The 27,049-nt window shown below is 48.6% G+C and overlaps 1 protein-coding gene across 3 annotated transcripts in view; it reads right to left on the reverse strand.

Annotated features, from left to right (window-relative positions):
• Positions 1–26,734, reverse strand: part of Ndrg1 (N-myc downstream regulated 1) — a 41,308-nt gene extending 14,574 nt beyond the window's left edge. Inside the window, 7 exon segments of one of the 3 annotated variants that reach the window (NM_001011991.1) lie at positions 763–823; positions 1,594–1,656; positions 4,142–4,262; positions 4,456–4,561; positions 14,961–14,996; positions 16,072–16,152; positions 26,614–26,734. In NM_001011991.1, coding sequence (NP_001011991.1) covers positions 763–823; positions 1,594–1,656; positions 4,142–4,262; positions 4,456–4,561; positions 14,961–14,996; positions 16,072–16,134 — 450 coding nt within the window. In that variant the 5' untranslated portion in view covers positions 16,135–16,152; positions 26,614–26,734. 3 annotated transcript variants of the gene reach the window in all.
• Between the last annotated feature and the right edge of the window lie 315 nt (positions 26,735–27,049).

Here is a 27,049-nt window from a genome sequence, read left to right on the forward strand (position 1 = left end):
AACTGGTAAAGACACGAAGGACACCCACAGTGCTAGGAGTGGTCACTGTCATATTAGGACACGTCTGATTCTCATTTAGACTTAATTCTGGATTCCAGGTGACCTGAGTCACAAAACCCAGTGATAAACCAGTGCAGGATCAGAGGATTCTTTGAGTCAGAAGCCATTCACATTTCTGGTTCATGGAACAAGACCAGTGAGCAAAAGTTCCATATATGGCATTTCAGCAGTAAAAAAACCAAAGCTGTTAGTATGAGGTATATGTCACAAATGGTCCCAGTGGCTCTCACTTGGGAAAGTACAGCTTTGTTCTTTCTTCTGTTTAGGTTTGTTGTTTGTTGTTGTTGTTGTTTTTGATGCTTTTCAAAGTGTGTGTGTGTGTGTGTGTGTGTGTGTGTGTGTGTGTGTGTGTTGCATACTTGACTGTGCAAGTATACATGCCCAAAACATCTATGCAAAAGCCAGGGCAAGGCAAAGGTATTTATCTCTGTTACTCTCCACTGTGTTCCCTCATCAAATAGGAAACTAACTTTTAGGCTAGGCTGGCTTGCCAGACACTTCTCTAGATGCCTCTGTCTCCACCCACTGCAATGCTAAGGTCACAGGCACCTGCAGCTATGCCTATCTTTTACATGGGTTCTTGGGATCCAAATTCTAGCCCTCAACTCTCAATGCTTGCACAGCACTTTCTTTCCCACTCAGTTAGGTCCCCAGCCCCTAAGTAATTTTTAATGTAATCTTACAAACTGCCAAAGAACTTACTGCAAAGCGGGTCAGGATGTAGGCGCCAGCTCCTGTCCCCATGCCAATGACACTCTTAAGCCTGGAAACCAAATGAAGATTCAGGTCACCAAAGGGCAATGTGATAAAGCCTCTGTATACGACTATAAACTCCCCTCACTTGCTCCCAAGAGCTCCACCCCTTGGATGTCATTGCTGAAGATGCTGACAAGCTTGCCCATGCTATGAGAGGCAGACTGCCGTGATGTGCCCTCCAGGTTCAGAGCTGTGACCTTGGAAGCCTCATCCCTCTTGCTCCCTTTCCACTGACTATGGCCAGTCTGGGCTCTGAAACACCTAGCATCTACATGAAGGCCCATAAAGAAGTTGGCTCACTGTACTTCCAAGCTTTATTCTGGATTCTGAAACTTGGAATGAGAACAAATCAAGCCAGAACCATAGTGTTTAACCCTAGGAGAGGCTGAAGTGAATGAGAAAGGGGAGCTTGCAAGGGCAGAATGAGAGTCTGGAAAGAAAAGCCAAGTTTCCAGGGAACACTATTCCAGAATGTTCCATAGGGAGCTTGCAAGGGCAGAACGAGAGTCTGGAAAGAGAAGTCAAGTTCCCAGGGAATACTACTCCAGAATGTTCCATAGGATCAGGAGGCAAGGACAGAATGTGTTTTGGAGCCGCTCACGAAGCAAGGCCACAGTCACAGGACACAGAGTGGGATGTTGAGCTGGGGAGACATGGGTACAAGCTGTGGCAAGTTCCTTTCTGGACCTATCTGAGAACTCCAACCTGAACTTTAGTAGTCAGGCCAGCAGCTACCCTTCCCTGACAACCTCGGGAGAGAGGGTCTCTTGCTCTTACCCAAACTTGTGAAGGACTCCAGGAAGCATTTCAGCCAACTGATCCATTGAGGGATACATGTACCTGTGGGGTATATGGGGAGGCAGATCTTGAGAACGCAGACCCTGGGAGAAGCAAATCACCCACACCAGCATATTCTGAAAGCTCAGGTACCAGCTGGCCCTTCCACACACAGACACTACAACCCCACCCCTCAGCATCCACTGTGTAAGCACACCCCACCCGAACACTGTAGCTTCCTCTGAGCTGAGAAGGGACAGTGATAGGCTGGGAGGACAAAGAAGCAAGGGACCCACTCTGTTTAATTGGTCAGGAAGGGTTTCCTAGAGGAAGTGATGCTGAGACAGAGCCCAATGGGGAAATGGACCCTAAACAGAGCTATGTGGAGGACCCTGACAGAGCTGGGAGGAACCTGAATGGTGTGACTTTACTTAACTGAAGGTTCCTTTAGGAGAAACAAGAGGCAAAGACATGTGACTCCTTTGGGAGTAGTCACACCTCAGCTTGGAGCCGGAGCATCTCAAGTACAATAATGGAAAAGCCACCTAACTATGAAGGCGTCAGTTAGTTTCCTGGAACTAAGTATACAATAAACAAATAAACAGAGTGGTTGATTCCTAAGCAGGAAGAAGATTCTAAAGAGGAGAAGACAGCCACTGATCCCCAATCCTGCTTTGATAGCTCTGTAACAAGAGGTGTCACCCAGGCCCTACCCCAGAGGGCAGGGAGAAGCCGCATCCTGTTCCAACAGTGCTCTACCTTAGGCACACTGAAGTCACCAGGTAAACTTGGGTGCACACACCTCACATCTTAATCTACAAATAGTCTTTACATAGTTCTCTAGGGGAGGCAAGGTCTAGGAGCACGGTGAGTAAGAGCCTCTGCATGACACAACCCACCCCCAACCTCTCAGACTAAGTGGAGTCTCAAGGTGACTTAGTAGAGAAAGCCCTGGTTCTGTCAGCTGGTTAATGGTTAACTGTACCCCACTGTTGAACAAGCTCTTTACATCTGGGCCTGTCCCGAGGGGACAGATGTCCCTTCTCTTCTTTAATGATAAAAGTTAATAATTAAGAACTGAGATGGGTAATAAAAAGAGTATATCTGTCTGTCAATGGTCGTGGGGACACCATGGAAAGCCTGTAAACCCAGGAAAGGGCTGTTCCTGCATCCATCCAGCACTGAATGTTGGAGGAGATTCCCTGCATGAGACATTGTAAGAATTAGCGAGACTAACCCCCACAGCTGCACAGACTATGTGAGATGCACAGCAGAGTGAATAACCTGGACAAGGAGCCCTGATTTGCCCAGAGACAGAAGCCTCCCTCCCATAGGCAAACCAGAGTTGGAGCCCAACTCTCCATCCCTACTGTGTGGCCTTTCATTAGCTCTGAAGCCTCCTCTAGGCCTCAGCGTCTTCACCCAGAGGAAGCCAAAGAACAGTGGCTGTTGAGGAATGCCATTTCCTTAAGTGAAAATGACATTTGTCATTGAGGATGCACAGCAGCAGTCCTGTCCCCCCCCTTTTTTTCCCCACTTTCTGGGTTTCCTCTACTGGCTAGCTCATCTTGGCAAGGCTATTCCCAGCCTTGTCCTGCATAGCTGAGGCACAATACTGTCTCAAAGCCAGCCTAGCTGGGATGTGGAGTCTGGGTTTCCTGGACACAGTATCAGCTGGAGCTAGAAGTCCTAAAGGAAGATGGCACGCTTGCAAACAATGTCATGATGTACTTTTAAGGACAGTTAAATCGGGCTGGGGAGGTGGTTCAGTGGTTAAAGCTCCTGCCACAGGAACAGTGAGGAGCAGGGTTTGGATTCTGAGAACCTGTGTAAATGCTGCACAGGCATGGTGGTCTCCCTACAATTCCAGCCACAGAAGCTGGAGACAGGAAACCCCCTAAAGCAAACGAGCTAGTGAGACTAAACGTATCAGTGAGTGCTGGGTTCATTAAGAGAACCTGCCTCAATGAACAGGGTAGAAGAGTGATTGGGGTGATTCCACAAGTCAACCTTGGGTCTCTATACATAAATGCACATACGTGCACATGCACCCACATCCATAAAAACATGTGTATACATAAATGTGTGCACACGTGCTCGTACTCTCTCTCTGCTCGGTCTGTCTCTCTCTGTCTCTCTCTGTCTCTCTCTGTCTCTCTCTCTCTGTCTCTCTCTCTCTCTCTCTCACACACACACACACACACGCACACACACACAAAAGAAGTTTAAAAGTAAATATTGTTACACACACACATCAGCCATAAAAATAATTGTTGAAATAAAATATATTGCCTTGGATTTGTCTTTCTTTCTCTTCTTTTCTTTTCTAAAAACTTTGAGATGATTTTGTTACGCCCTGAAGCTGATCTCAAACTAGTGATCCTCTTGCTTCAGTTTCTCAAGTTCTGGGATTCAGGTATGCATCACTGTGCCCAGCTTAGAGATCATAAATCTTGTCTTTTACCATGGATAATTTTTTAACCCAGATTGGCATTTCTTCCCCTACATGCACCCCACCTGTTCGTAGGGTGAAGGCCTCTGCTCTTACCCCACTGGGAAGGAAGGGGCACCATCCTGTTGGCCAGGGGCATCCACATGGCAGACCGCAAAATGTTGTGTGATCTCTTGCATATCCTCAGAGTTGAAGAGAGGGTTGTAGCAGGTCTTGTCTGCAGGATAATTTAATTGTAATACTTCTTAGACAGCAGAAGAGCAGCAGAAAGGTCCCCAGAGCATCTAGTGCTAACAGCAGAGTATTTTTCAGGTTTTCCCAGGCTGAGGCTGGAACCAAGAAGTCCCCAAAACAGAAAGAGCTGCTGACTTCCTCCAGCCCCCCCAAGTATTCCAGCTCCCCAAACTCACGGTTCATGCCGATGTCGTGATACGTGAGGATGACAGGACGGTTGCCCTTGGGGGTTCCACACAGAGTGACATGCAGGGAGCCATGTAGGGTCTCAATGTCCTGCTCCTGAGGAGAGACCACAGATAGAAGCTCATCACATGGAATTCACAGTGTCAATGTGGCTGACTCACTGACTATGGACACCTGCCATGCTCCCAACTGTGTTCTGAGGATACCCCAAGTGCATACATCCTTTGGTCCCCCTAGCTCTGCACTGGTAACAGCAGATGTCTGAGACCAGAGGAGAAAGGAAAGGAAAGAGAAGGGAAGGGGAGAAAAGGGGAGGGGAAGGAAATGTGAGGGGAGAGGGGGAGAAGGGGAGGGAGAAAGGGAAAAAGGAAGAGAGAGGGGAAGAGAGAGAGAGGGCAGGGAGCAGAAAAAGAAAGAGAGAGGGGGAAGGGGAACAGGAAAGGGTAAGGAGAGCAAAGCTGTGTCAGGAGGTAGAAGACAGGAGCCTGGTAGGTTAAATGCTACAGTCCAGGGAAAATTGGCCTCAGTTACACACCCTGCAAAGTACTCTGTTCTCTGTATCTGGCTAGAGCTTCCTTGATTTCTTGTTCCTGTGTCTCACTTATCCCATGAGTAATAGGTATTTTCTTATTTGAGGCTTCCTAGAAGTTACTCCCCATTTCAAAGAACAACCTCAGTTTCCTGTGGGAACACACAATGTGATGACTTGAATAAAAATGGCCCCCACAGGCTCATATATTTGAATGCTCAGTCAACAGAGAAGGGAACTCTAACAGGACTAGAACTAGGAGGTGTGGCCTTATTGGAAGAAGTATGTCACTGGGAGTGGGCTTTGAGGCTTTCAGAAGCCCATACCTAGCCCAGTGTTCACCTTTCTTTCAGCACCCCCTACCTCAGCCTGTGGATCAAGATATAGATCTCAGCTACTGCTCCACCACCATTTATGCCGCCATGCTCCTTGCCATGATATAACTGAAACTATAAGCAAGCTGCAATTAAATGGTTTACTTTGGTAATGGTATCTCTTTACAACAATAGAACAGTGACTAAGAGACACACACACATACACAAACACTGGCTCCCTTGAGTCTGTCACAAACTGAAGCCAATTGCCACATTGCACTTCTCAAATGCCATGCACTACTAGGTAATACCAACCAACGGTAACCTTATTCACTGTGGAAGTGGGCTGTGCCTGACCTAGCAAAGTTTAATTAGCAGCCATCATATTACCAATAGGCAACCATTTGCCTGAATTGAACCACCAGCCCAGGGATAAGGGCAGAAAGGAGGAATCAGTCTCAGCATGGCATCTACCTCCTGGGACTGTCAGTGTAGTAGGCTAACAACTTCCCAGTCTGGATTGAACAGAGAACCTGCAATGGTCTTCTTAAATTCCTTCTCTTTCCTGCTCCACTCTGAAGCTGGTTCTCAGTAATCCAGTCAACCCCACCCCCATGCACTCTTTTGAGAGCAAAGAACATGTCTCTCTTTCTTCTACTCTCAAAAAAAAAAAAAAAAAAAAAAAAAAAAAAAAAAAAAAACAGGCCACACCTCAGTTCTGAGCCCTTAGCTCCTTGCAGACTGATTTTCCCTGACAATGTCATATGAACCTCCCATGTAGATGGTTGTGAGCTTCTATTACCCTCTATGAACCTGCCTTTGTCCCAGGGTGCCTGTCCTCTTTGCTGTCACTCTAGGCTTCTGAGGACCCAAGACATACACATTCTGGGAGTAATTTCCTCATCTAAGAGCAATAGCTTCGTCCTCTGATGTGCTTGGCCCTTGGCTGCCCTCCTCAGGTCTGCTAGGGACACTGAGGCCTTCCTTGTGGCTAGGCCAGTTCTCTCCAGATCCTTCAGCTCTTGCAAAAACCCTGAAGGGCTGTGTGACACCTCCAGCCACAATCAGTAGTCAGAGCCATGCAGGTGACACAGAGGCACAGAAAATATCAGGTGCCAAAAACGTCCTCCCAGAATCTAGGATCCATATGTCTCACGAGGTGTGAGACAAGAGACAAAGGTGGCACCCACAGTCTAATGTGAGAGAAAAAGGGATGGGGAGGGCCACCCAATCAGGAGATGTGTTCTGGAAAAGTCACCCTAACCTGTCACAAGAGTGGTCTCCATCCTGCAAGACTTGAGGTGGTCAGAATTAGGCGGTAAAGCCCATGTGAACAGGGATTCCCTGGCTGGGGCACTGCTGTTTGTGCACATACAGCAGTGCAAATGGGTGTACTTGCACACCAGTGCACATGCCTGTGGCAAAAATAGCAGAACACGTGTTCGTAGTAGTAGAGTGGGTTGGAACTAGTACAGCAATGTACATGGATGTACAAGCACAGCAATAAACATGGATGTACGAATAACATGGTACACACAGATCTCCTAGAATAGCATTGCATATCAAATACATTATGGCTCATAATAGAGCAAATTTTTAATTGTGAAGTAGCAACAAAAATAATCTGCATGCCTAGTACTCAGTGTGGCATCTCACTAAGGCCTCACCTTAGGTGGTTATGGCTGTGTACATCTTCAATCCCAGCACTGAGGAAGGTAAGGCGGTGGGATATAGAGTTTGAGGACCGCTTGGGCTACATACTGTCTTAAACACAAATGAGCACATAAACTCAAGAGCTGGCCCTGATCCAAGCAGGCCAGAGAGATGCAGGGGGTCCTAACCCTGAATACTTCTGAAGCGAGCAAGCCCAGAGCCCTCCCGACTGTCTGGAATATGAATTTGAACCTGCAGTAGTCTCCAAAAGGGAGTGCTGATACAGCAAGCACAGATCAACATTGGCATGGGCGCAGGCAGGCACAGACAGACACCAGAAGACACAGTCAAGCATAGGTAGGTACGGGCAAGCACAGGCAGAGATGTCTAGCTTCTTGAACCCCCAGCACAGGAGTCTCCTGAACCATATGCCTTATTGCCCCAAAATAAGTCCCCTGGGACACAAAGCCCGGCCCTGTCTCCCTTCCCCCTTCCCTTCAGGCCTGGCACCTCTTTCCTGCACAGAGCAAGCACTGGAAAAATCCATAAGACAGGAGCAGCAGCCCAGCCCCGTGGGACGTGGGTCATCTGCTGTCCCTGAAGCCACCACAGGAACAATGGTCTATTGTGGGGCTACATTCTTTATTGTCTTGGGGCTAACCCACATGGCTCCATCTAAAAATAGGCCAAGCCAGCCTCTCTGTGGATACTACCGTTCAAATCCTTGTCCCGCTCCATAAGCCTTCTGGGCCTCATCTCTAAAAAGGGAGAGCTTATCCCCAACCTAGGAGCTTGATTAGCAGTGATAGCAAGAAGAGTGGAAATACAACCAGGCAGAGAGCATCCTCAGCACCCATACCACTCAGACTGGCTTGAGGGGGAGGAGGGAGATGCATAACTAACTGACTTTTCTGTTGTGACAAAACCTCTGACAAAAGCTTCTTAGGGAAGAAAGGGTCTATTTCAGCTTACAATTCCACATTACGGTCTATCATTGAAGGAAGTCAAGACAGAAATTTGAAGGCAGGCCTTTCTGCTACTCCACACAAGGCTTTCCTCAATTCAGAACCCTAGCTTACAGCCAGAGTATGGTGAGAAACACAGAGGATGCTGCTTGCCTGCTGGCAGACAGGTTTGCACTCAGCTAGTTTTCTTAGGCATTCACCAACCTGCCTAGGGAATGGTGCCACCCACTATGCATGTACTCTCCTACATCAATTAACAATCAAGACAATGCCCCAAAGACATGCTTCTAGGGCAATATGATCCTGGCAATGACATTCTCTACCCAAATAATTCTGAGTCATACCAAGTAGACAGTTAATGCCAACCAGAACAGGAGTAAAGGCAAGCTTGTCTCTCCTCAGGCTGCTACTGCAGCTAAGACCCAGAAGTGCTTTTCATGCAGTTACCTCTCTCCATGTTGGTTGTTATGGCAACTGTTGGAGAGGTGATTACTGTGGAGACAGAATGGCTTAAGTCCCTGGCTGAATAATCCAAGGCTCTAGACACCAGCTGCTGTACCCACCATAATCTCACCCTTTCCTGAAGGTCCTGGGCAGATGCTAGAGGATGTTACTCTCCAAGATTCTAGGACAGCTAGAGGCATGGACCACCACTTTCCCAGGCCAGCAAGTCACACCACAGGAGATACTGGGAGATGAGACTGCAATGACCTAACTGACCACCACCTTTTGTGTCACCATTCCACCAAAACAGAGAAAAGAAGCTAAGGGTCATAACCCATTGTTGTGGCTTTGTGTCAGCCTTGGTCATAAAAAAAAAAAAAAAAAAAAACATCTAGGGCCATATTGAAGACCCAGAGTCTCCAAAGAAGGCAGACAGGAGAAGAATGTTCCTCAGAAAAAGGAGTGACCAATCTATCCAAAATCCAGTGGAGAAGCACTGTGGTCTGTACATAGGATCAAGGGACATAGATGGGAGGCTGCCCACACCCTCCATGGTAGTGATACACCCTGCCCCCTGCATAGGTTTCACAGATTAGAACTAAGCTTTGGGAAAGGAAACATGCAACTAAGGACTTCTGTCCATGGCAACATGTCCACCTTACTGTTGCCAGGTGAAGGTCTACCTGGGTCAGTTTGACAGATCCCGACCTGGCGTAGATACATCTGTACAACTCCAAACCTTAGCCTAGATGGCTTTCCTTTACAGTTCCAGGGGATGTTGCTAGGAAACCCCAGAGCAGGCAGCTGGCCTGTCACATGCACCCAGATGTGCATCCATGCCATCTGCCAGTGGAGTTTCTGAATCCCAGGAGCTTGCTGGGAAGTGGGACCAGGAAAGGGAAAGGACAGGAAATGGGGAATTAAGAACTCATAACTTTCTGTGAGAGTTCTGCCCTCTCTAGAATGAATTAACTGGGGAAGGAAGACAGGAAACAAAGGTGTAAGGAAAGAACTTAGTCCAAGATGGCTGCTTGTTTGCATAGCCCATGAGCAGATGGGTTTGCAACAGAAGGGAAAAGAAACAACGCCCAGCCTAGCTTGCTCCAGTGAGACAAGGTACAAGAAGTAGGAACCAAGCTCGGGAGTTCCTGAGGTCAGCCAGTCTGTCTGGCTCTCTACCCTCCAGGAGGCCCTGAAGGGAAGGAACATCTGTTCATTTTCCAGAATGCCCTGAGTACACTAACATATTCCCATGGAAACCAAATCAGATGAAGCCACTTAAACAAGCAGAGCCTAGGGAGAAGGCATTAGACCAGTGTTTCTCAGCCTGTGGTTCGGAACCACTTTGGCATTGCATATCAAATAGTTACACTATGGCTCGTATCAGTAGCCAAATTATAGTTGTGAAGTAGCAACAAAAATAATCCTATAGTTGGGGGGTCAGCACAACATTAGAAACTATATTACAGGGTGGCGGCATTAGGAAAGTTGAGAACTATTAGACACTGAAGACCTCCCAGTAAATGGAAGTCAACCAGCCTGGATCCAGAAGTGACAGAGTAGATTTGAGTCCCTCCCCAGACTACTTGCAGAGGAGACTCTGTATCTGGATGGAGGAGCTGAGTCAGCTTCAATGCCCATCTCATCACCATGTGATTTCCCTAGAGTTATATCTTAGATGTTACCACAGGGAGGGCAGGGCATTGCCCTTAGCTGGATGGCAAGAGACTCATATATGGCCATTTGGGGAATGCACAGAGCAGTTTCCAGAAGGTGCTCTGTGCTCGGAAGTAAACCCTTTTGAATTTACAACTTCCTGGACTATTATGTTTTCAGGAGTTAACTAGACCTAAACTTAGAACTTTCTCAATAGTGCCTCTGGGCCTCTTCAAACAAACCTCTTTGCAAAGATAGGTTACACTGTGTGTGACCTAGTGAGGAGGCCCTGGAACCGATAGGCATCCAGTGGCTTAGACATCTGGAGCAGAATGGCAGGACTGGACCATCTCAAAGGCGTCTACCAGTTTTAATAATCCTAAATTCCAGAATTGTAGTTAAAGGAAATAAGTTCAAATCTCTCAAACACTATCACAACTCTGGCTCATCAAACCTAGAGACAGAGCCATTATCCTCTAAGGACAGCTGCTCCAGCAGGACCAGATCAAACTGATCTTCTGTTCTTCCTGAAGCACTGCAGGGTAGCAGCCGACAGCAAAAACACTAAGGAATCCAGAGGCCCTTTGCAAAGGGCCATGCATCAAAATGAGCTAGAACAGTGCTTACCTCAGACAAGGAGATATCCCAAGGTGACATAGGCAGGGAAAGATAAGGCCCATACCACTTGCTAGGGCAGTCCAGCTATCTCCAGAGAGGGGTTATCCCTCTTCTTGGTGAGAGAGTCTTTTCTGGTTAGCACTGAGCATTGAGGCGTATGTTTCTACTGCTTGAAAAATTGTGTAAAAATCTTACACCCTTAAGACCATGGAAAAAGGTAGAGTCATCTAGGTTCATTGGAAATGCCAAAGTAGGAGCTGTTCCCCATGGTAGCAGCACAGACTGCCTACAGGTAGGCACGGCTAAGCAGCTGGGCTCCTCAAACCAACTCCCATGAGATTCGAAGAATAGAAAGTGGATGAAGACACTGAATGGTCGTCAAGAAGGCAGAGACATTTTAAGCCTCACATCACCTCCTCCCTTCCAAAGACCAAACAAGAGAACAATGGAGTAGGTATAGACCATGCGGTTGGCCAGACAGACCAAACAGGTATGGTAGAGGCAAGCCCCCGTGCAGTCTTTTGGAGAGGGGGGTCCCTAGGTCTGGAACTATAGAAAAATCTACAGGGGACAGTTCTAGCCAGGCTTGGACCAATGGGGCCACCCTATAGATGCAGTCATGGTCTCAGTATCCATCAGCAGAAACAATGAATTGATAGTACAGGTACCTGAAGACTCATCAGAGAACAGAGAAATCCCAGGGCAACTGTCTGAACCTCATAGTAGACAAGTAGCACCATTTTTACCACACTATGATATTACCAAAATGAAGCTACTGTGTGGCCCCATTTTCACAAGGTGCTTGAAAAAAACAAACTCTGTCAAAGAAGGTGAAATGGTGGTAAGAGGGCCTTGGGGAGAGGAAACATGAACTTTTTAAAGCTATGTATTTATTGCCACCAAATTGCACACTAAAAATGGTGAATATGTCAGCTGTTCTGTGTATTTTACCACAATGAAAATCTGAGGAAAGCCACAGTAGAGAGTGGGAAATGTTCCGTGATATTAGAGCTCCAGCAACATTATCTTCTCTAAAATACAAAGTCACTTAAACAAATGAGGAAACTATGCCACTGACTGGATTGGTAACCAGAAAGAGGCAGCTGGAATTAGCCTCCCACTTTCTCTGGGTCCACACTCAGCCTTAACTCTGAGAAGAGATAATTACTTTGCTAATCATACATTGAGCAGGAAGGCATAGAGAGCAAAGAAAGCAAGTCACCAGACCTTAATCAGGGAGAGGCTTGTGGGGCTCAGCCCTTACTGCATAGGTGGGCCCCAGGGCTATCAATTACAGCTCTCTGCTCAGCCCACACAGACAACTGAATAACCAGGACCTCTGGGGACAGTTTCATGGCTCCTATTACCCTGGGACAAGAGGACACAGTGATTAGAAGCAATGTGGGGTGTTATAATCTTAGCCACTGCTGAGGTACAATGTCTGCTCTTACTCTGTCTCTCCATGTCTCCAGCAGGACAGATCAGGGCTGAACAAGATAGACCAAAGTCCTCAGAACATTCCATTGACTCCCAGCTCACCACAGTACAAGCACATCCCTGAGGCCTAGATGGTTGGTGTGGAGTTCTGGCCATCGCACAGGAAGTAAGATGACCAAACACACAGGCCCAGAACCTGGGAAGAGTGAGTCAAAAATGTTCACTTCCTCCAACAAAGCCAAAACTGGATCTGCTGTGACACCCAGCACTACCACCTCTACCTCATTGTTTCCATGTGAGCCTGTGAACATGATGCTTCTCACAATTGTTGAGGTGTTAGATGGGGTACTGGCTGGGAAGCCCATAGTATGGTTCCTTGTATATAGAACAGGCAATGACTTTATCACCACCACCCAGACATCTGTCAGTCTGAGACAGTAAGGTACAGACTGACACTGTCTCCTAGAGCAAACACAAGGTGGCCTCTGGCAAGCCACTCTCCAGAGCTGTCTCTCCCTTTCTTAACAAGAAAGTGGGTGGAAGTGGCAGCACCACAAACCCTGCTCTCCTTGCTGATAAAATGATTCCCCTACATCCGCAACCTTCTGACAGACAATGGACCAGGTCTCAGGGAGTCAAATGGAAGGGATGAAGTAACAAGCAGTCCTCAGTGGGCCTTCAGTACTTCAAACCCCTCCCTAGATCCTCTCTACCCAAGGAGCTGCCCCATCCCATTCATGGTCCCTCTTCTGCTTCTACACATGGGGCCAGAGAGCCTGTCTGTCTTCCACATCTGGTGGGCTCCAGGCTGGATGCAGATTACCCTACTAATTTGGGGGAGAGGGGCTTCTCCTGATGGTTCCCACCCATGCTCCTTAGAAGCAAGTTTCTGACCTGACCTCATGTAGATTAAGAAGTCAATTTCCTGAACTTTAAAGGTCACATCTGCCCACTTGTGCCTCTAACACGCTTCCTTGCAGACCACAGCCTCTGCTTTCAGCCACTACTGGAAGTTCTACTTGTACCAAGCTGTTAAAGATGAGAGGCACGGCAGGGTAGACAGCTCCACAGTAGCCCCAGACCGGTGTGCCAGCAGCACCAGTCACCTCCGAGACAACCTGGAAGCTCCCATTAAGAGATGACCATAGAACCCATCACTACTAGGTCTTTTGACTGAGATTCAGTGGATGAGAAGTTTATAACCAGGGCTCTTGTGGAGAGTGGAGGAGTAGATCTGACAGTTATATTAAAGCATTAAATTCAGATAGACTCAGCATGCTTGTAACTGTATCTACTACACCGTTAAATACTGGAACTTTGTTGTGTTCATTGGATGAAGCTTATTCAGCAAGGTGAAGGAAATTGCCAAAGGCACACAGCTTGTCAGGTTAGTAAGAACTAACAGCACTGCAGACTCTCAAAAGGGTCAGTTTCTTGGGGATGCAGAGGTCTGAGCTATGATATAACCTTGGGTAAGTCTCAGTCTCCCCATAGAATGCAGGGATGCTATCCCTATTGGAAATTTATCAACTACAGAGACAGACTGAGGGCAGCCAGGACAGTGAGAGCTGGGCTGTGAGTCAAGGAGACTGCCCTAGGACACTAGGCTAATCTGCTGCCAAGCAGGAGCCCTGGGGTCGAAACCACAACCTGCTCCTCCAGGAATCCTTACTGTGCCTGAGGCTGCAGGCTTATCCTCAAATGGAAGCAAGTGTCATCTCTGAATAGCCTTTAGATGGTCACTGGTCTTTGCCTCAGAGCTTCCTCTTAAGGGCCAAGATGAGTGTGTGATTGTGCAGTTAAACCCCACAGGGTCTCCTGCACAAGTGTGGACTAGACCACCTATTTCTGCTTTGGAAATAAGAACAAGTCCCCTACTTTATAGGGTTCTTGGGGTTCAGAGAGATATCTCTGCACTGTGAAGGTGCTGCCTTTCTTAGTGGGCTCCAAGGGCTGGTATACAGCAATGGCTTAATAATACCTCATTCCTGTTGCCAGTTCCACAGGCTACTCTGTCCTCAGAGTGGAACAGACAGAAGCTATGGTCTCAGACCCACACTGGGAGTCTCTGGAGCCTCAAGGTCAGAGTAGCCAGTAATCATACAGGTGCCAGACTCTCAAAGGCCCACCTTATTATGTCTTTAGACCTGTGATAGAACTACGCAAACTTAGTTCTAATTTTTTCTCTTTACCTTCCAGAGTCAGGGCCAGAACCCCACCTCTATGTGGAAGGATGAGTGTACATCAAAGCAGGAGACCCTGGAAGAACCAAAGGTAGGAGATTCCTCTATCTGCAGAGAGCAGGCTGAAGTCAAAATGTGTGACTGGGAACTGGTGGAGGTCTAGGTGAGCATGCCTGCAGACAATGCTACATGTATTTATTCTACCCTCCATGGTACTCATGATTGAGAATGATGGCTCAGGACACTGGAGACACCAGGGATTCTCCATTCTCTATAACAGGACAAAGCAGGAAACACACCCTGGCTGTCCCTCCATCTGGCTCTGCGTGGGCTGGATACTACAACCTTGTGCCTAGAACTCCAGTTTCAGACACAGCCAAGATTACTAAGTGTCCACATCACAGGATCCCACATCCACTGGACAGCTGTTCTTTCCAATACCCACCCCAGCTCTCCAGGGGCAAATGGCAATATGTCTGTCTGTTTTCCTTGGGGCTGATCAGTTCTTGACTTCTTGGCTAGAACTCAGACTAGCTTCTTCCAGGAGAAGCTGCAAAGTGTGGGTATAGGTTGAGCCTACTCCCTGCTCTCTGATGACTCCACATTTTAAAAAGCAATCTACTTCATTCCAATGGAAAGAAGAAAAGAAGGGAATAGGTAGACCAGTGGATGAAAAAGGAGACATCTTCTACTTGCCTGAACATCGAACTCTTGCAGGAGACCAGTGATGCTCTGTGGAGAAATTGAGAGCCATGGTTATATGGTTAGTTTCTTTGGTTGGCGACAAACATCAATCAAAATTTATGGTCTTTTCCATTGGCTGAATCTAAACTCTGCTCAGTGGGCTTCCCTTAGTCCATGCAAAGAGAGACTGTCTGTTTCATCTCAGGGAATAGCAGCCCAGTAGAAAATTGGTCCATCTACTAGATTTTTTTCCAAGGACACTTGACCAAAAGAGATCTGAGGGCAGAAGCAGGACACAAGCTTGGGTGACAGAACCCTGTAGGTGGCTATGTAGTCAATACAAACACTGTGTGTACGCTACTCCTGAAACTCAAATGGGACCATGTCTCTTCTGCTCTTGCAATTTTCACATGGCTGCCAATGTCTGCATTTTGGATTAAAATCCATTCTTTTGTGGCGAGAAGAGGGCAATGGAAACCTCGATGCCTTTTCCTCAAGCTCCACACAATGAATTTCAGCCCAGTTTTCATCTTTAACAACTTTCTGTAAAAACAAAGGCCCAGGAAGATAGGAAAGGGTCTTGACTTCAATGAAGCCAGGGCAGTGTGGTCCAAGAAAGACCTGGACCTTCACTCTTCTAGTCAGCATCTGGTTTCTGCCTAGCTCAGAGACTGAATCCAATAGAAAGCTGGGCCCCAGCCAGAGTCTCCAGTACAGAGGACGGATCAGCAGTGCCAAATGCCCTAGAGGCCAGAAAAACAAAACAGAGTGCAGAGGACCACAGGGGCTGGAACACTATAAACCAATCATAACAGATGCCCCAATTACAGGGGTGTGACTGGGCAATAGACAAGAACATCAAGAGTCACAAAATGTGAATAGAAACAAAGGAGGCCACTACCTATGCTGTGTGTGTGTGTGTGTGTGTGTGTGTGTGTGTGTGTATGTGTGTGTGTGTTTGTGTGTGTTACATACATTTGCTTATATGCTATGCTCTTGTTCACATATGTGCATGCCGTGTACAAATGAACATGTGCTCATACCCTCGAATGTCCATGCCATGTACTTACATGTGTGCTCACTAGAAGCATGTGATGGTGTAACTTGAAGTAGCTCTACTTACCTCCCCCTTTTCCACCAGAGGCTTCACCTCGGCGAGGTCCACGTCATGTAGCTCTCGGGACATTTCCGTGCTATCACAGACCTACCAGGGGAAAAAGGCCAGGAGATTAGCACTTCCCATTGAGATAACTTTCCTGGAAGAAGCTAATACACAAATGGAACAAATAAAAAGGCCAGTTTCTGTCTCCCACTCCCCACTCTCTCACACTCTTTCCACCTACAATCATGCCCATGCGTGGGCTACAAGGAGGCCCTCGTCCCCTCGAAACAGGTTCACAGTTACAGCTGCAACAAAGCAGATGGATGGGGAACAAAAGCAGGTGTTACATCTAATCCAGACCCACCAAGCACATCCTGATGCTTCTTAATACATACCAGAGGGGTTCCCTCTGCCAATCCCAAAGCCCAGTATCCCCCAGATTAGCAATCAACAAGACCAAAAGGCCCCTGGGTGCCACCATGCTATATGTACTTCTGAGCAAGACTCTGAGTTGCCTGACCACAGTGGAGAGAACAGGACAGGAACAAACCCAGGCCAAAGGTCTGATAGACACTGAACACTCAGCGGGATATGGGAAAAGTCCTTACAGCAAATGGTACCTTCTGAACCAAACCCCAAAAGACCAAGGAAGGGTGGCAACAGGGATCCCTTTAGCTGGCATTAGGACACATACTCCATAAGGCCAAGAGAAAAGGGCTACAGAAATGGACAGGTGCAGAGCTCAGAAGAGCTGGGTGTTGCGGCCTAAAGGGCACCTGGGGGAAAGGAGAGGGCAGGAGGCAATGCCTATAGATCTGGGAGACGATCGCACATTCTTCTGATCCATAGCCCAGTTGAAAAGGTAAATGCCCAGAGAGAGTGGGGCCCAAGGAACGCCAGAGAACAGAACATAAGTGACACAGGTGGCACACAAAGGCCACAGTGAGTGGAGAATGCCAAGAGATGAGCCCAAGGTACAGCCTCGGACTAACTACATGCTAAGTAAGAGTTAAAACTCCAGCTGTTCAAGGCCATATAGATACTTCAACAAAGGAAGCTAAAGTCTCAAAACTTCCTGAAAGCCACTTGCCCTAGCCCACTGGAGCACTGTGACCCTCATCTACAGGTCAGCCTGCAAGAGCAGGCCCCTCTGATACATATCCATGCCAACATACGGCATGCAGTGGGTAGACAGGGTGTGCTGGTCTGGGGCCCCAGCGTGACTCTCCCCAGTAGATGACCATCTTACAAGAATGTCTTTATGTAGCCTTTTGGGTCTGGGATCCAGAACATTTCAAAAACAAAGTCAGTTTTATATCTGCAAACATTCCTGGGCCGCTGCCAGCTCGGAGGCAGTAGGCATGAAAAGCTATGCTCTGAGAGTCTTGCTAATTCAGCATGTTGACAGTCCCGAGACCTTAACCGTGGGACACCTCGCCTACGCAGCCTGGAGAGACCTTCCAGAAGCCCTGGGCTCTGGCACCACCACCTCTCATGCCGAGAATGGAGGACTTCACATTTCACAGGGATGCTGAACACAGTCTGCTCAGCCAAGAGCCCCGGGTGAAGCAGAGATCTTCAACTTTCCCACAGTATGGATTCTGGCAAACCCTCTTCAATCCTTGGCTATGAGCCATCCCTTTCAGATAGTGCCCCTGCCTGTGCCTCTACCGTTTCTACCTCTAGTAGTTACCTGAATCCCCCTTGCTTGGTCACTAACCAACAGAGCAAATGCCCTGCAAAACTCCTGTGCTTTTACAAAGATGCGTACCACATTATAGATCAGCTGGGTTTGGTTGGTTCTCCTCAGCTCTTGAAGCCATCACTTCATTGGAACTTGATGCCAGTCCCTACCTCTTTCAGAAACTAAAGGAGATCAAGTGTAGCCTCAGTTCCCTCACTGAATGTCCCACCTTACACCGTGTCTATCTTGCCCCCCCCAACCACAAGATGAGGAAGGCTGAAAGATGGTACAGTTTCCTGACACCTCAAACACTTGCCAATCTGCTCTTTGCAGGGAGAGGTCCCTTTCTGACAGGCCCTTAGTCACCTCAAGGCCTTATGGAAAACAAGAGATGGAGGGTACTGGCTGTAATCTCCACTATGATTGATTCACAGATGCCCTTCTGCAGTAACTCAAGATCTTTTTGATTGTCACAAATGGAGTGCTGCTGGGTGCATCGTGATGAATAGAGGCCAAGAACACTATAGTGTGCAGAACAGACCCACAGCAAAGACCATCTGACCCACTCTGATAACAGTGTGGAAGCTGAAACATCCTTGTCTGGCTGAGGACCCAGAAGCTGGTGGGGAGAGACCACGTCTCCCAGCAGACTGTGGGGTATTCTGACGGTACAAACATCTGTTCAGTCTAGGTAACTGTTTCTCAGTAACAAAGACTGTGCAGTAACCAGGACTAGAGATGCTTGGGCTACAACGGCAGGCATCTGTTCTGTGTATTCATGAGCTGCTGGGACCCAGAGCATTGCCCCTCTACATATATTCTCCTGACAGGATCAATAGGGGGCCAGTCCCTAACTTGGCTTTGGCAACCCATCAAAATTATCTTCCATATGTTTTTTTTCCATGTACTTTTGTACAAAAATAATTGAATTGGGACAGTCAGTATAGGAAAACAGATTAGATAATCGAATTGGGACAGTCAGTATAGAAAAACAGATTAAGTAGCAAAAACAAGTATATCTTGGATCCAGCCAGGGCTACAGGTATGGCCCCTTCTAGACGGCCTTGTCTTCCTCCCTAACCACACCCATTGTTTTGCACCTCCAAAGCCAGCAGCAAAAGTGCCGGGGGCAGTGTGCAAGATCCATGAAGTCTTGGTTTCTTCACGAAGGACATAATTAAGCATCCCATGCAGGATCAGGAACAAAGGCAACTGGTGTGCTGAGGAGAATTTACCATGAGATGGGTCCGGGGATAAAGCCATGGCTGCTCCCAGAATCTCAGACTCAAGGCTTGTGTGCGGCTCTTAGGCTCCCTCTGTAGCCAAGTAGCACATCTGTCTGTCTTACAGGGCCTCCAGGAGCATGAAAAAAACCCTGACTTACCAGTGTGCCTTAGCACTATGACATTCAGACCCTTAAGCATTCTATGATGTCAAGAAATACCCTGGTCCTGGACAACCACACCCTCAAGCTATGACAACTACAAATGCCTGCTGACACTACCCAATGTCCTCTGGATGCAGACTCAAACCTGTCTGAGATGGCTTGAGCTTGGTGGTTCCTGGTATGGAAAGAACACCGAAAAAAATGTCTGTTAGACCCAATTCTTTAATCCAGTCCACATTCACATCCACACACTCTTGCCCCAAGTCTAGTGGCTTCCACTCACACAGCCAGCTGCAGGGATTAGAGGAGGGCAGATCTCCTCCCAGTGAAAGTCTCCTACAGGGGTGGAGCCCCAGGTCATACTACCAGCTGGCAAGCTGGCTGCTATTGCTTCTTCCTGTCCCACCTGTCTGCTCCAGGAATTCAGAGAAAATTGAAAGAGGAGTAAAGGCCACCTGGTGCTAAGCAGCTGGCTGTGAAGCAGATTCTAGTTCACAGCCAGCCAGGAATCTGCAAATCGTCTGAAGCTCCACCTCTGTGTGCAGGTGCACCTGTGTGTATATGGTGCCAGGGCTCCCAGCAAACCACAGGTTAAACCGAAAAACAAAGCAAAGAACCTACAAACAGCTGTTTAATGAACCAGTGTCCCTTCCTTGTGGTTCTGGGGAGTCCCCCGGGGCACTGTAAAGACACAGCCTGTGCTTTACACATTGCTAGTCCCAGAGCAGCCCAGTGGGAGAGAGGATGTATAAAAAAATGCTCAGCAAATACCAAACAGGCCTCTAGACCTCAGTGCAGCACCATGAGGTCCCTCTAACACCAGTGGTGTTAGATCATGAGTGACAAGGCTCAAGAAGGCTAAGCAAACACATCTTGCCTATCGATGAACAAGAATTCAAGGGCTCCTGGCCAAGTCAAGTCAACATGTGCCAGGAGCAGAAATGTAACCCTGGACCTCAAAGAACAATGGGTGGAGTCCCCTGTGGCAACTCAAGACCATGTGAGAATCATTAGCAGGTATCTGAGGGCAGTGGAGACAGAAGCTGGAATTCTCAAGAAGCCTCAGAAAGGTGGTTGAAAATGGCTTGGGAGTTCCCAGCAGGTCACCTTCTCGCCTCATAACTTAAAGTCATAACCCCTATGAGCCTCAGTGTGTCCACTTGCAAAGAATGCATGTACACATGGACCCAGGTAGGAAAGCATAGCTCTGAGACCGAAGTACCCTATGCAGACATAGTGCTCAGCTCTGGCCAAATGGCCCCACCTCACTCTCTTCCTCATCAGGTCTCGGACTCCTCTATGCTTATGCTGGATTCCCTAGTTCTGTCATTCCTTGGAGCTGAAGTTGCTCTGTGGAACCTAATCCTCTGCTCGCCCCCTAGGGCAAGCTCTCCTGGGCTCCTAGAATCCCCAGGGGTTGAAATGAAAGAGACATCCAGCAAAGACGCATTCTTGAACTGCTCTGGGACTTCCAGGACCCAGTGCCGCAGGAAGAGTGTCCATGGGGACTGGACACCACAGTAAATGCCAATAAGTCACTTCCATGACCCTATACCCATTTTTGTGCTCAAAGAAGTCCTAGGCAGGGGCATTGCCAATTTCATAGGAAGGCCTCAGGAGCCCATTAAATGTCCCTTATATGACTTCCCAATGTTTCTGTATCTCCATCCTCTGCCCTAGAGAAGAATGACCAACCACCGCACTCTGTTGTTGGAGGCAGACAACAGACCCCAGAAGTCTTTTAGAGAATCAGAGAAAGGAAAACCAAAGGGGGCCACAGCTAGCTCAGCACTGACTGTTATGTCAACAGCTGGCCCAGATTCTGCCTTTCAGGTAGCAGACACAGAAGCTTGGGTATTTTAACAACTTGTCCCTTACAGTGCACTGAGTGAGGGTCAGTGTGTGCTACCAATCATAGCATAGCAATCCTTTAAAATTGCAACCTCAGGGAGATCTGGAGAGCAGTATCACTTCTGTGTGAACCCAGGAAAACTACCTTGGGGCATGCCCAGGTTCCCCCACATGCCTGTGGGGACATTCCTATGTCAGTTCACATGGACTCTGAAGTCACTCTGGGAAGCACTTAACCAGCTCTCTTGGTATTTTCTGAACTTTAGAAAGCAAAGATTCTGGGAAAGGCAAGGCAGTGGCGCTCTGGGCTGGTTTTCTTATGTAATCCACCTCACAAAGAGTGTTATGGACAGGCTGGATTGGCGAAAGCTCTACACTTAGGGGAAGTGTAGAATGGGATGTAAAATCTCAGAGATATTAAAAGACCAAGAGGCAGTACAATTATCTTTCTTAAAGACTTCCGACAGGGGTTCCTCCAGGGCCCCCAGGGCTCCACAGAATACTAGGCATCGATGCCGTGCTCCATAATGGAAAAATGGGACAAGAGTCACAAGGAGAAAGTCACCTGTTGTCAGGCAGCCAAAGCTGTATCATTACCCCTGAGCATCTGTGCGACTGGAATTTGGGGGGTTTTAGATTGAGCCTAGTATATTTCCAAGAACTCTACCACTAAATTGTGTTCCCCAACATCCTTCCATATTTTTTTTCTTCTGACACAGTCTCAAGTTGCTCAGGCTGGCCTTGAACTTGCAGTCCTCTTCTGCCTCAACATCCCAAGCAGCTGGGACTACAGGGCTACACTACCCACCCCAGGTGGAAGGGGGATTTGTGTATTCAATCAGAGCTCCCTGTACACTGAGCAGTGAGATAGGCAGAGTAGAGGGCAGGCTAGAACAGAAGAGCAGGAAGTGGGAGTGCCAGGAATGTGCCCACATGATCTTCCCAAAGTGCTCGGCAGTGTCTTGGCACTAGAGGTCTAGGCAGTTAGTGGTTTGGCACAGGACTGACTGAGGGATAAACCAGTAACTGGAAGTCTGAAGGTCGCTCTAGAAGACTATTCTGTGAAACCATGGGATGGCTTTAGGCGATCTATTCTAGTGAGACTAAGACAATTTATTAACATCACAAAGACAGTGTTAGCCTAGGACAGAAATGGATTTTCATACAGAGCCCTTTGAACCCAAAATCAGACTGCATGCTGGCCACCTTAACGAGATCCTTCCCCAAAATGGCTGTCTCTTCCACACTTCAGAACAGCCGCTCCAGTCATTCCTGTGCAGATGGACTGGTTTATCTCCCTCATCAATGGAGATTTCCTCTGGACAGACATGGATAGAGTTCTCGCTAAGTGCCAGGCCCTGGAAGGGGGCATGGGAAAGCAGACAGATGACAGGACAGTGTGATCCCCACAGGACAAATCAGCCCAGCTGCCAGCCATGGTGAGGCCATGGAAGAGCCTAGAAGGGCCGGGGCTGGCTAGCTGAGAAAGGTTCAGAGTCATATGTCTCCTAAGAAGCCCTATCATCAGAGTATTTCGGAAAGTTCTCCTCAAGAACCATCTTACTAGCAAGGAGGAGCTGGAGACAGAAACCAGTGAGGATGGAGGCTGGACTGCACCCCGTCTTTCTAGGCGGAAGACGACAAAGTAAAGATGTAAAGGTTTCTGCAGATAGGAGGAAAGGAAGTGGCTGTACTCAATGAACTGCAAGCCTCCAGGTTCATAAGCCTTTCTTTCTACCTCGTTGATTAGGAAAGGGCTGGCTATATGGACAGTCCTGGAGACAACTTGAGAAAGGAGGGGTAAGCAGTGTGCATAGAGGTCTACTAAATAGAGAGTTCAGTAAGAAACTCTTGGTTCACAGAGGTTGTTTGTGGGCCCAATTTTTGTAAGCATGCTCTTATTCTGAGGTGCCAAGACAGACTTCCTCACCTTCTCCCTAAGTGCCCGAGCTCTCCTCCACAACACCCACCCTAGAGAATTCAGCTCCATGTCAACATCCAAATGTTACCCTCCACCTCTGCAGTCAGCTTCCTGTTGGGCCACCGTGCTCATTCTGCCCTTGTACAAATCCCCTTCCAGTGAAACAACTGGAGGCCAACTTTAACAGCTCCATGTCTCATGGAGGGAAAAAATGAGAAGGGCTAGCCTATGGTCAGACGTGAAGAAGGTCCACAGTCTGAAGTGAGTCTACCAGATTGACCACCCATCCCAAAGCTGAACCTGGAGGATCTATGTGGCCTGAAAGGGGCAACGTTAAAGTTAGAAGTGGCTAGGGATAATTTTTGGGCCAGATCCATTTACCTGCTTCTACACTGTGCCCAGCCTGTTTTCTAACCTGAGAATTAAGACTGTCTCCTACCTTCATTGTATGAGGCGATATGCTAGACCACATGGCAATCTAGGTAGGCAAGAGCTATTTACTATAAACTTCTAGATCTAGGGGCCCAAGAAGACACAGCAGGTGTGCCCTCCTCCTCTCTACTCTCCCCCAGACTTCTAGAATAAAGATTCCTTAACCTAATCCTGCCGTTGTTTAGGTTTTTAAGCAATTTCAAAAAGCAAAGTAACCCGGGACCACTGGGAGTCTTCACAGACCTGGCTTGGGTTATAACAAGTGGTGCTCTGGACTGGTCATCAAGGAGGTAGATCTATAGTCTCTATAGATCTTGTAGTTTATGTGAAACTTCCACACAGTGCTTCCCACGTGCTGAACACTGGCCTCACTTCACAAGGATTTGCCAAAGCAAGCTCTCCACACCCAATGAGATTGTCTGTGTTATTCTACCTTAATAGAAGAGGGCAGCTAAGGTACAAAGCCTGTGACTATCTCTACATGTCTCATTCTGCTGCCCTGCTTCCTTCAAGCACCTGGATATATTGTTATGCTAGAACACAAAGGATTTGAGGACTGACCTCAAAGGTTCTGTGTGGTTCTCCCACTTTTAGCCCTATAGTTTCATATAAGCCTTTGGTTTTCTCATCCACTCAATAGAGATGATATGGCCCACGCAGCATCCCTGTGGAGACTGAAGACCTAAGGACATTGGGATGCTCTGTCTATCCTGTTCCAGACTTTCTTCCTATCCTATACTTGTCCTGTTCTGGCCACACCACACCCTCAGTGCTAGTCATTACACTAACTTCCTCAGAAGGTACGGGACCTTTGATGACTCCTCTGGAGCTAGGTCATAAGAGAAGCCCTGCAGCTTTTGGGATATCAGAAAAGCACATTGCCTTCTTTCTGACTCCTGCTGGGGCTAGTTCAGGCCACCAGGGGTCAATGCACCCAGGGCCCTCAGCACTGTTGGGGGTTGAGGGGAGAGGTACCTAACTCAGAAAACCACCAGGCAGAGGGGATGTGATCCTTGTCTCTTTCTCACTGAATTGACTTTGCTTCTACTTCAGCACCTGATTTAAATACTTTCAGAACAAACAAACAAACAAAAAAACAAACAAGCAAAAACCACTTACACTTTGCCTTTCTCTCCTAGTGACCTCACCTGAAACTCGATAAGAAGAAAAGTTCCCATTCATATTCTGTAGCATTCAGGGGAAAAACAAAAAACAAAAACAAAAACAAAAATAAACAACAATCAGTCCTAACCAAGAGACTTCTGAGAAAAAGATTCTGAATAGAGTTCTGGCTCTGGCTGACCTGGACACAGACCTCTCCAACTCTGATCTCGGTTTTCATCTCTAAAGTGGCAAAAGACAAGAAAGGATAGTGTAGGAGTTTGGATTTTCTTTTCAAAGAGCCCAATCAGTACTTAGAAATATCTGGCTTGCCTTCACCAAGAGAAAGCTTACCAGAGAAGGAGACTCTACAATGGACCCAGGAACTAAGCAATACCTCCAGCCATAGCATTGTATCTGATCCCTACCAGAGTCAAGGCAGAGAGCAGAGCTGTCCCAGTCATTTTTAATGTACATTTGAGCTCTTCCTATGGGTCAGGCTACTGTCCTCGGTATGGCAGAAAAAGTCTTCCTTCCCCAGGTTCCTGGTACTGGTCACTGGGAGACCAAGTACCACAAAGGCAGCACAGGAGGCATTAGCTCCCTGACAGCATCTACTGTAGAGCCTCTCCTGGGGCTTTTCCAGCCCTTCCTTAAAAAGCCTCCCTCACACCTTTCTTAGCCCCTACTTGGCACCACCCTGGCCCGCGTCCCATTGAACCACACCCATACAACAGTGGTCTGGCCCTTCCCTGCCACTGTCCAGAAGTTGGCAAGTCCCTTGAAACTGGTGTTGGAGGCTTTTCTCTGCACCTAGCTTTCTCTCCTCACACATGTGAAATAGGCAAATTGCTGGGATTTATGACAGTAAGAAGCAACAGAACACGGAATGGGGGAGAGGGGAAGCATTGGCTGACCTGAATTTCCCATCTTCTACAGGACCTTCAAGAACTCAAATAAGCTGAATTGCCCAGGAAGCCTGTGAGGGAGAGCTGAAGGCTGTTCTAGGACACGGACCACTGGACTTCCCTCCCCCATCCGCTGTCCTCCCACATTAAAACCCAAGGGGCGGTACATGGGGGATCCATGATGACTGCCAGCATGGGCAAGAGACAGGGGAACACTGAAGGTGGCAGAGTAAGCAAGCCATCCACAAATCCTAGCTTCAGCTACTAATTTGACAGAGGCGGTGACAGCCTGTTTCCCCCGAGCCTGCAGCATTCTGCACGCCCCTCCCGAATCTCCCCTACAGGCTGAATCAGAGACCGCAACGGGTCTCCCGGGAACTGAGGAGCAGTTCCAGCTGCTCTCCCGGCTGGAACAGCAGGGAGGATCGCCTGGGAGAAAGAAAGGAGGGTGGGGGTAGGCGGAGGCGAAAATGACGACACTCGGAGCTCCAGCCAACTCTAGGGCTGCCAGATGCCCGCGCGACCCTAGAGGCACAAACCACCTCTCCCGCGCAGCCACATTGCCAACCCAGTACTACCTAGAGGGCCGCACCCTGCCTATGCTGCTCTCGCCGCCAACACTCGCTGTGGCGCGTGCAGCACGCGCCGGGACACACCCCGGACTCTCCCCAGCACACACATGTTCTCTCACACGCACAGCTTGGAGAGCACCGGGCTCTGCGACTGGATGGGAACCTCGGCTCAGATAACACTGTTTCGGGACCAGGCTTCACAGAAGACACACCTTCGCCCCCTTCTCCACACTCCCCGCCAAGTCTGCTCACCCTTTCTCATCCCCTGGATACACACACATGCCACAGTCGCTCTTTTCCTAGTCATCCCATCACCCATTCACACCCCTTCACACGCGCGAGCTCACACAAAGTGTCCCCTTGAGCCAAGTGGACAGTGGAGTCAGCTGTGGCTCGGGGTTAATGCCAGGAAGCGCGACCCAGGTATTCCTAGGCTCTCCGCCCCAACTTCAACCCCTCAATCCCACTTCCCCAGTTAGAGAGAAAGCTGAGACCCAACATGTCTTTTTCTGCCTTATAATAATTGAAACACGCTCCAAGGATGCCAGCGACCCCTCCGGCGCTGGCGCCACCGAAGACCACGGGTTGTGGTCTTCGCAAGGGCCACAAAGCACTGGTGGGGAATCCAGTAAAGTAGCACCCCGAAGGCGAGTTTTCCTGAGGGTCCTTGTCTTGCCCCGGAGGTAAAAGGGGTCCGGAGGGCTTACCTAACCAGCAAGGAAGCACGGAAAGGAGCCAACAGCAAGGCTGAAGGTGCAGCGCCCCGCGGGAGGTGAAGAGAGGGAAGAAGATGGGTGAGCAATCTGCTGGCAGCTCGAGAGGGTAGCCTGGCAAGGTTTGTTTACGTCCGTGCGAAGGACGATTTAATAGGCGCCGGGGCCCCGCCCCCAGGGCCTCGCCCCTCCCAGACCCTCTGCTCCCAGCGCAGCAGGGGACGGGGACACACCCCTTTCCCCCGCCCGGCTCCCACTGCACCCTGCCTGGGCTGGGCGGGGCGGGTTGGAGCCGCCGCCTGTTGCGCAAGCCTTTGCAGGGGCGCGTCGGGAGAGACTGCCAAGCCCGCCCAAGCCCGCCCAAGCCCGACCTGCCGCTCCTCCCTGTGATCTGGTCTCAGGACCCTGGCGTGTGCGGCGGACGTGTGTG

Source organism: Rattus norvegicus, chromosome 7, assembly GCF_021556685.1.
Source record: "Rattus norvegicus strain SHRSP/BbbUtx chromosome 7, alternate assembly SHRSP_T2T, whole genome shotgun sequence".
In the NCBI taxonomy this organism is placed as follows: domain Eukaryota; kingdom Metazoa; phylum Chordata; class Mammalia; order Rodentia; family Muridae; genus Rattus; species Rattus norvegicus.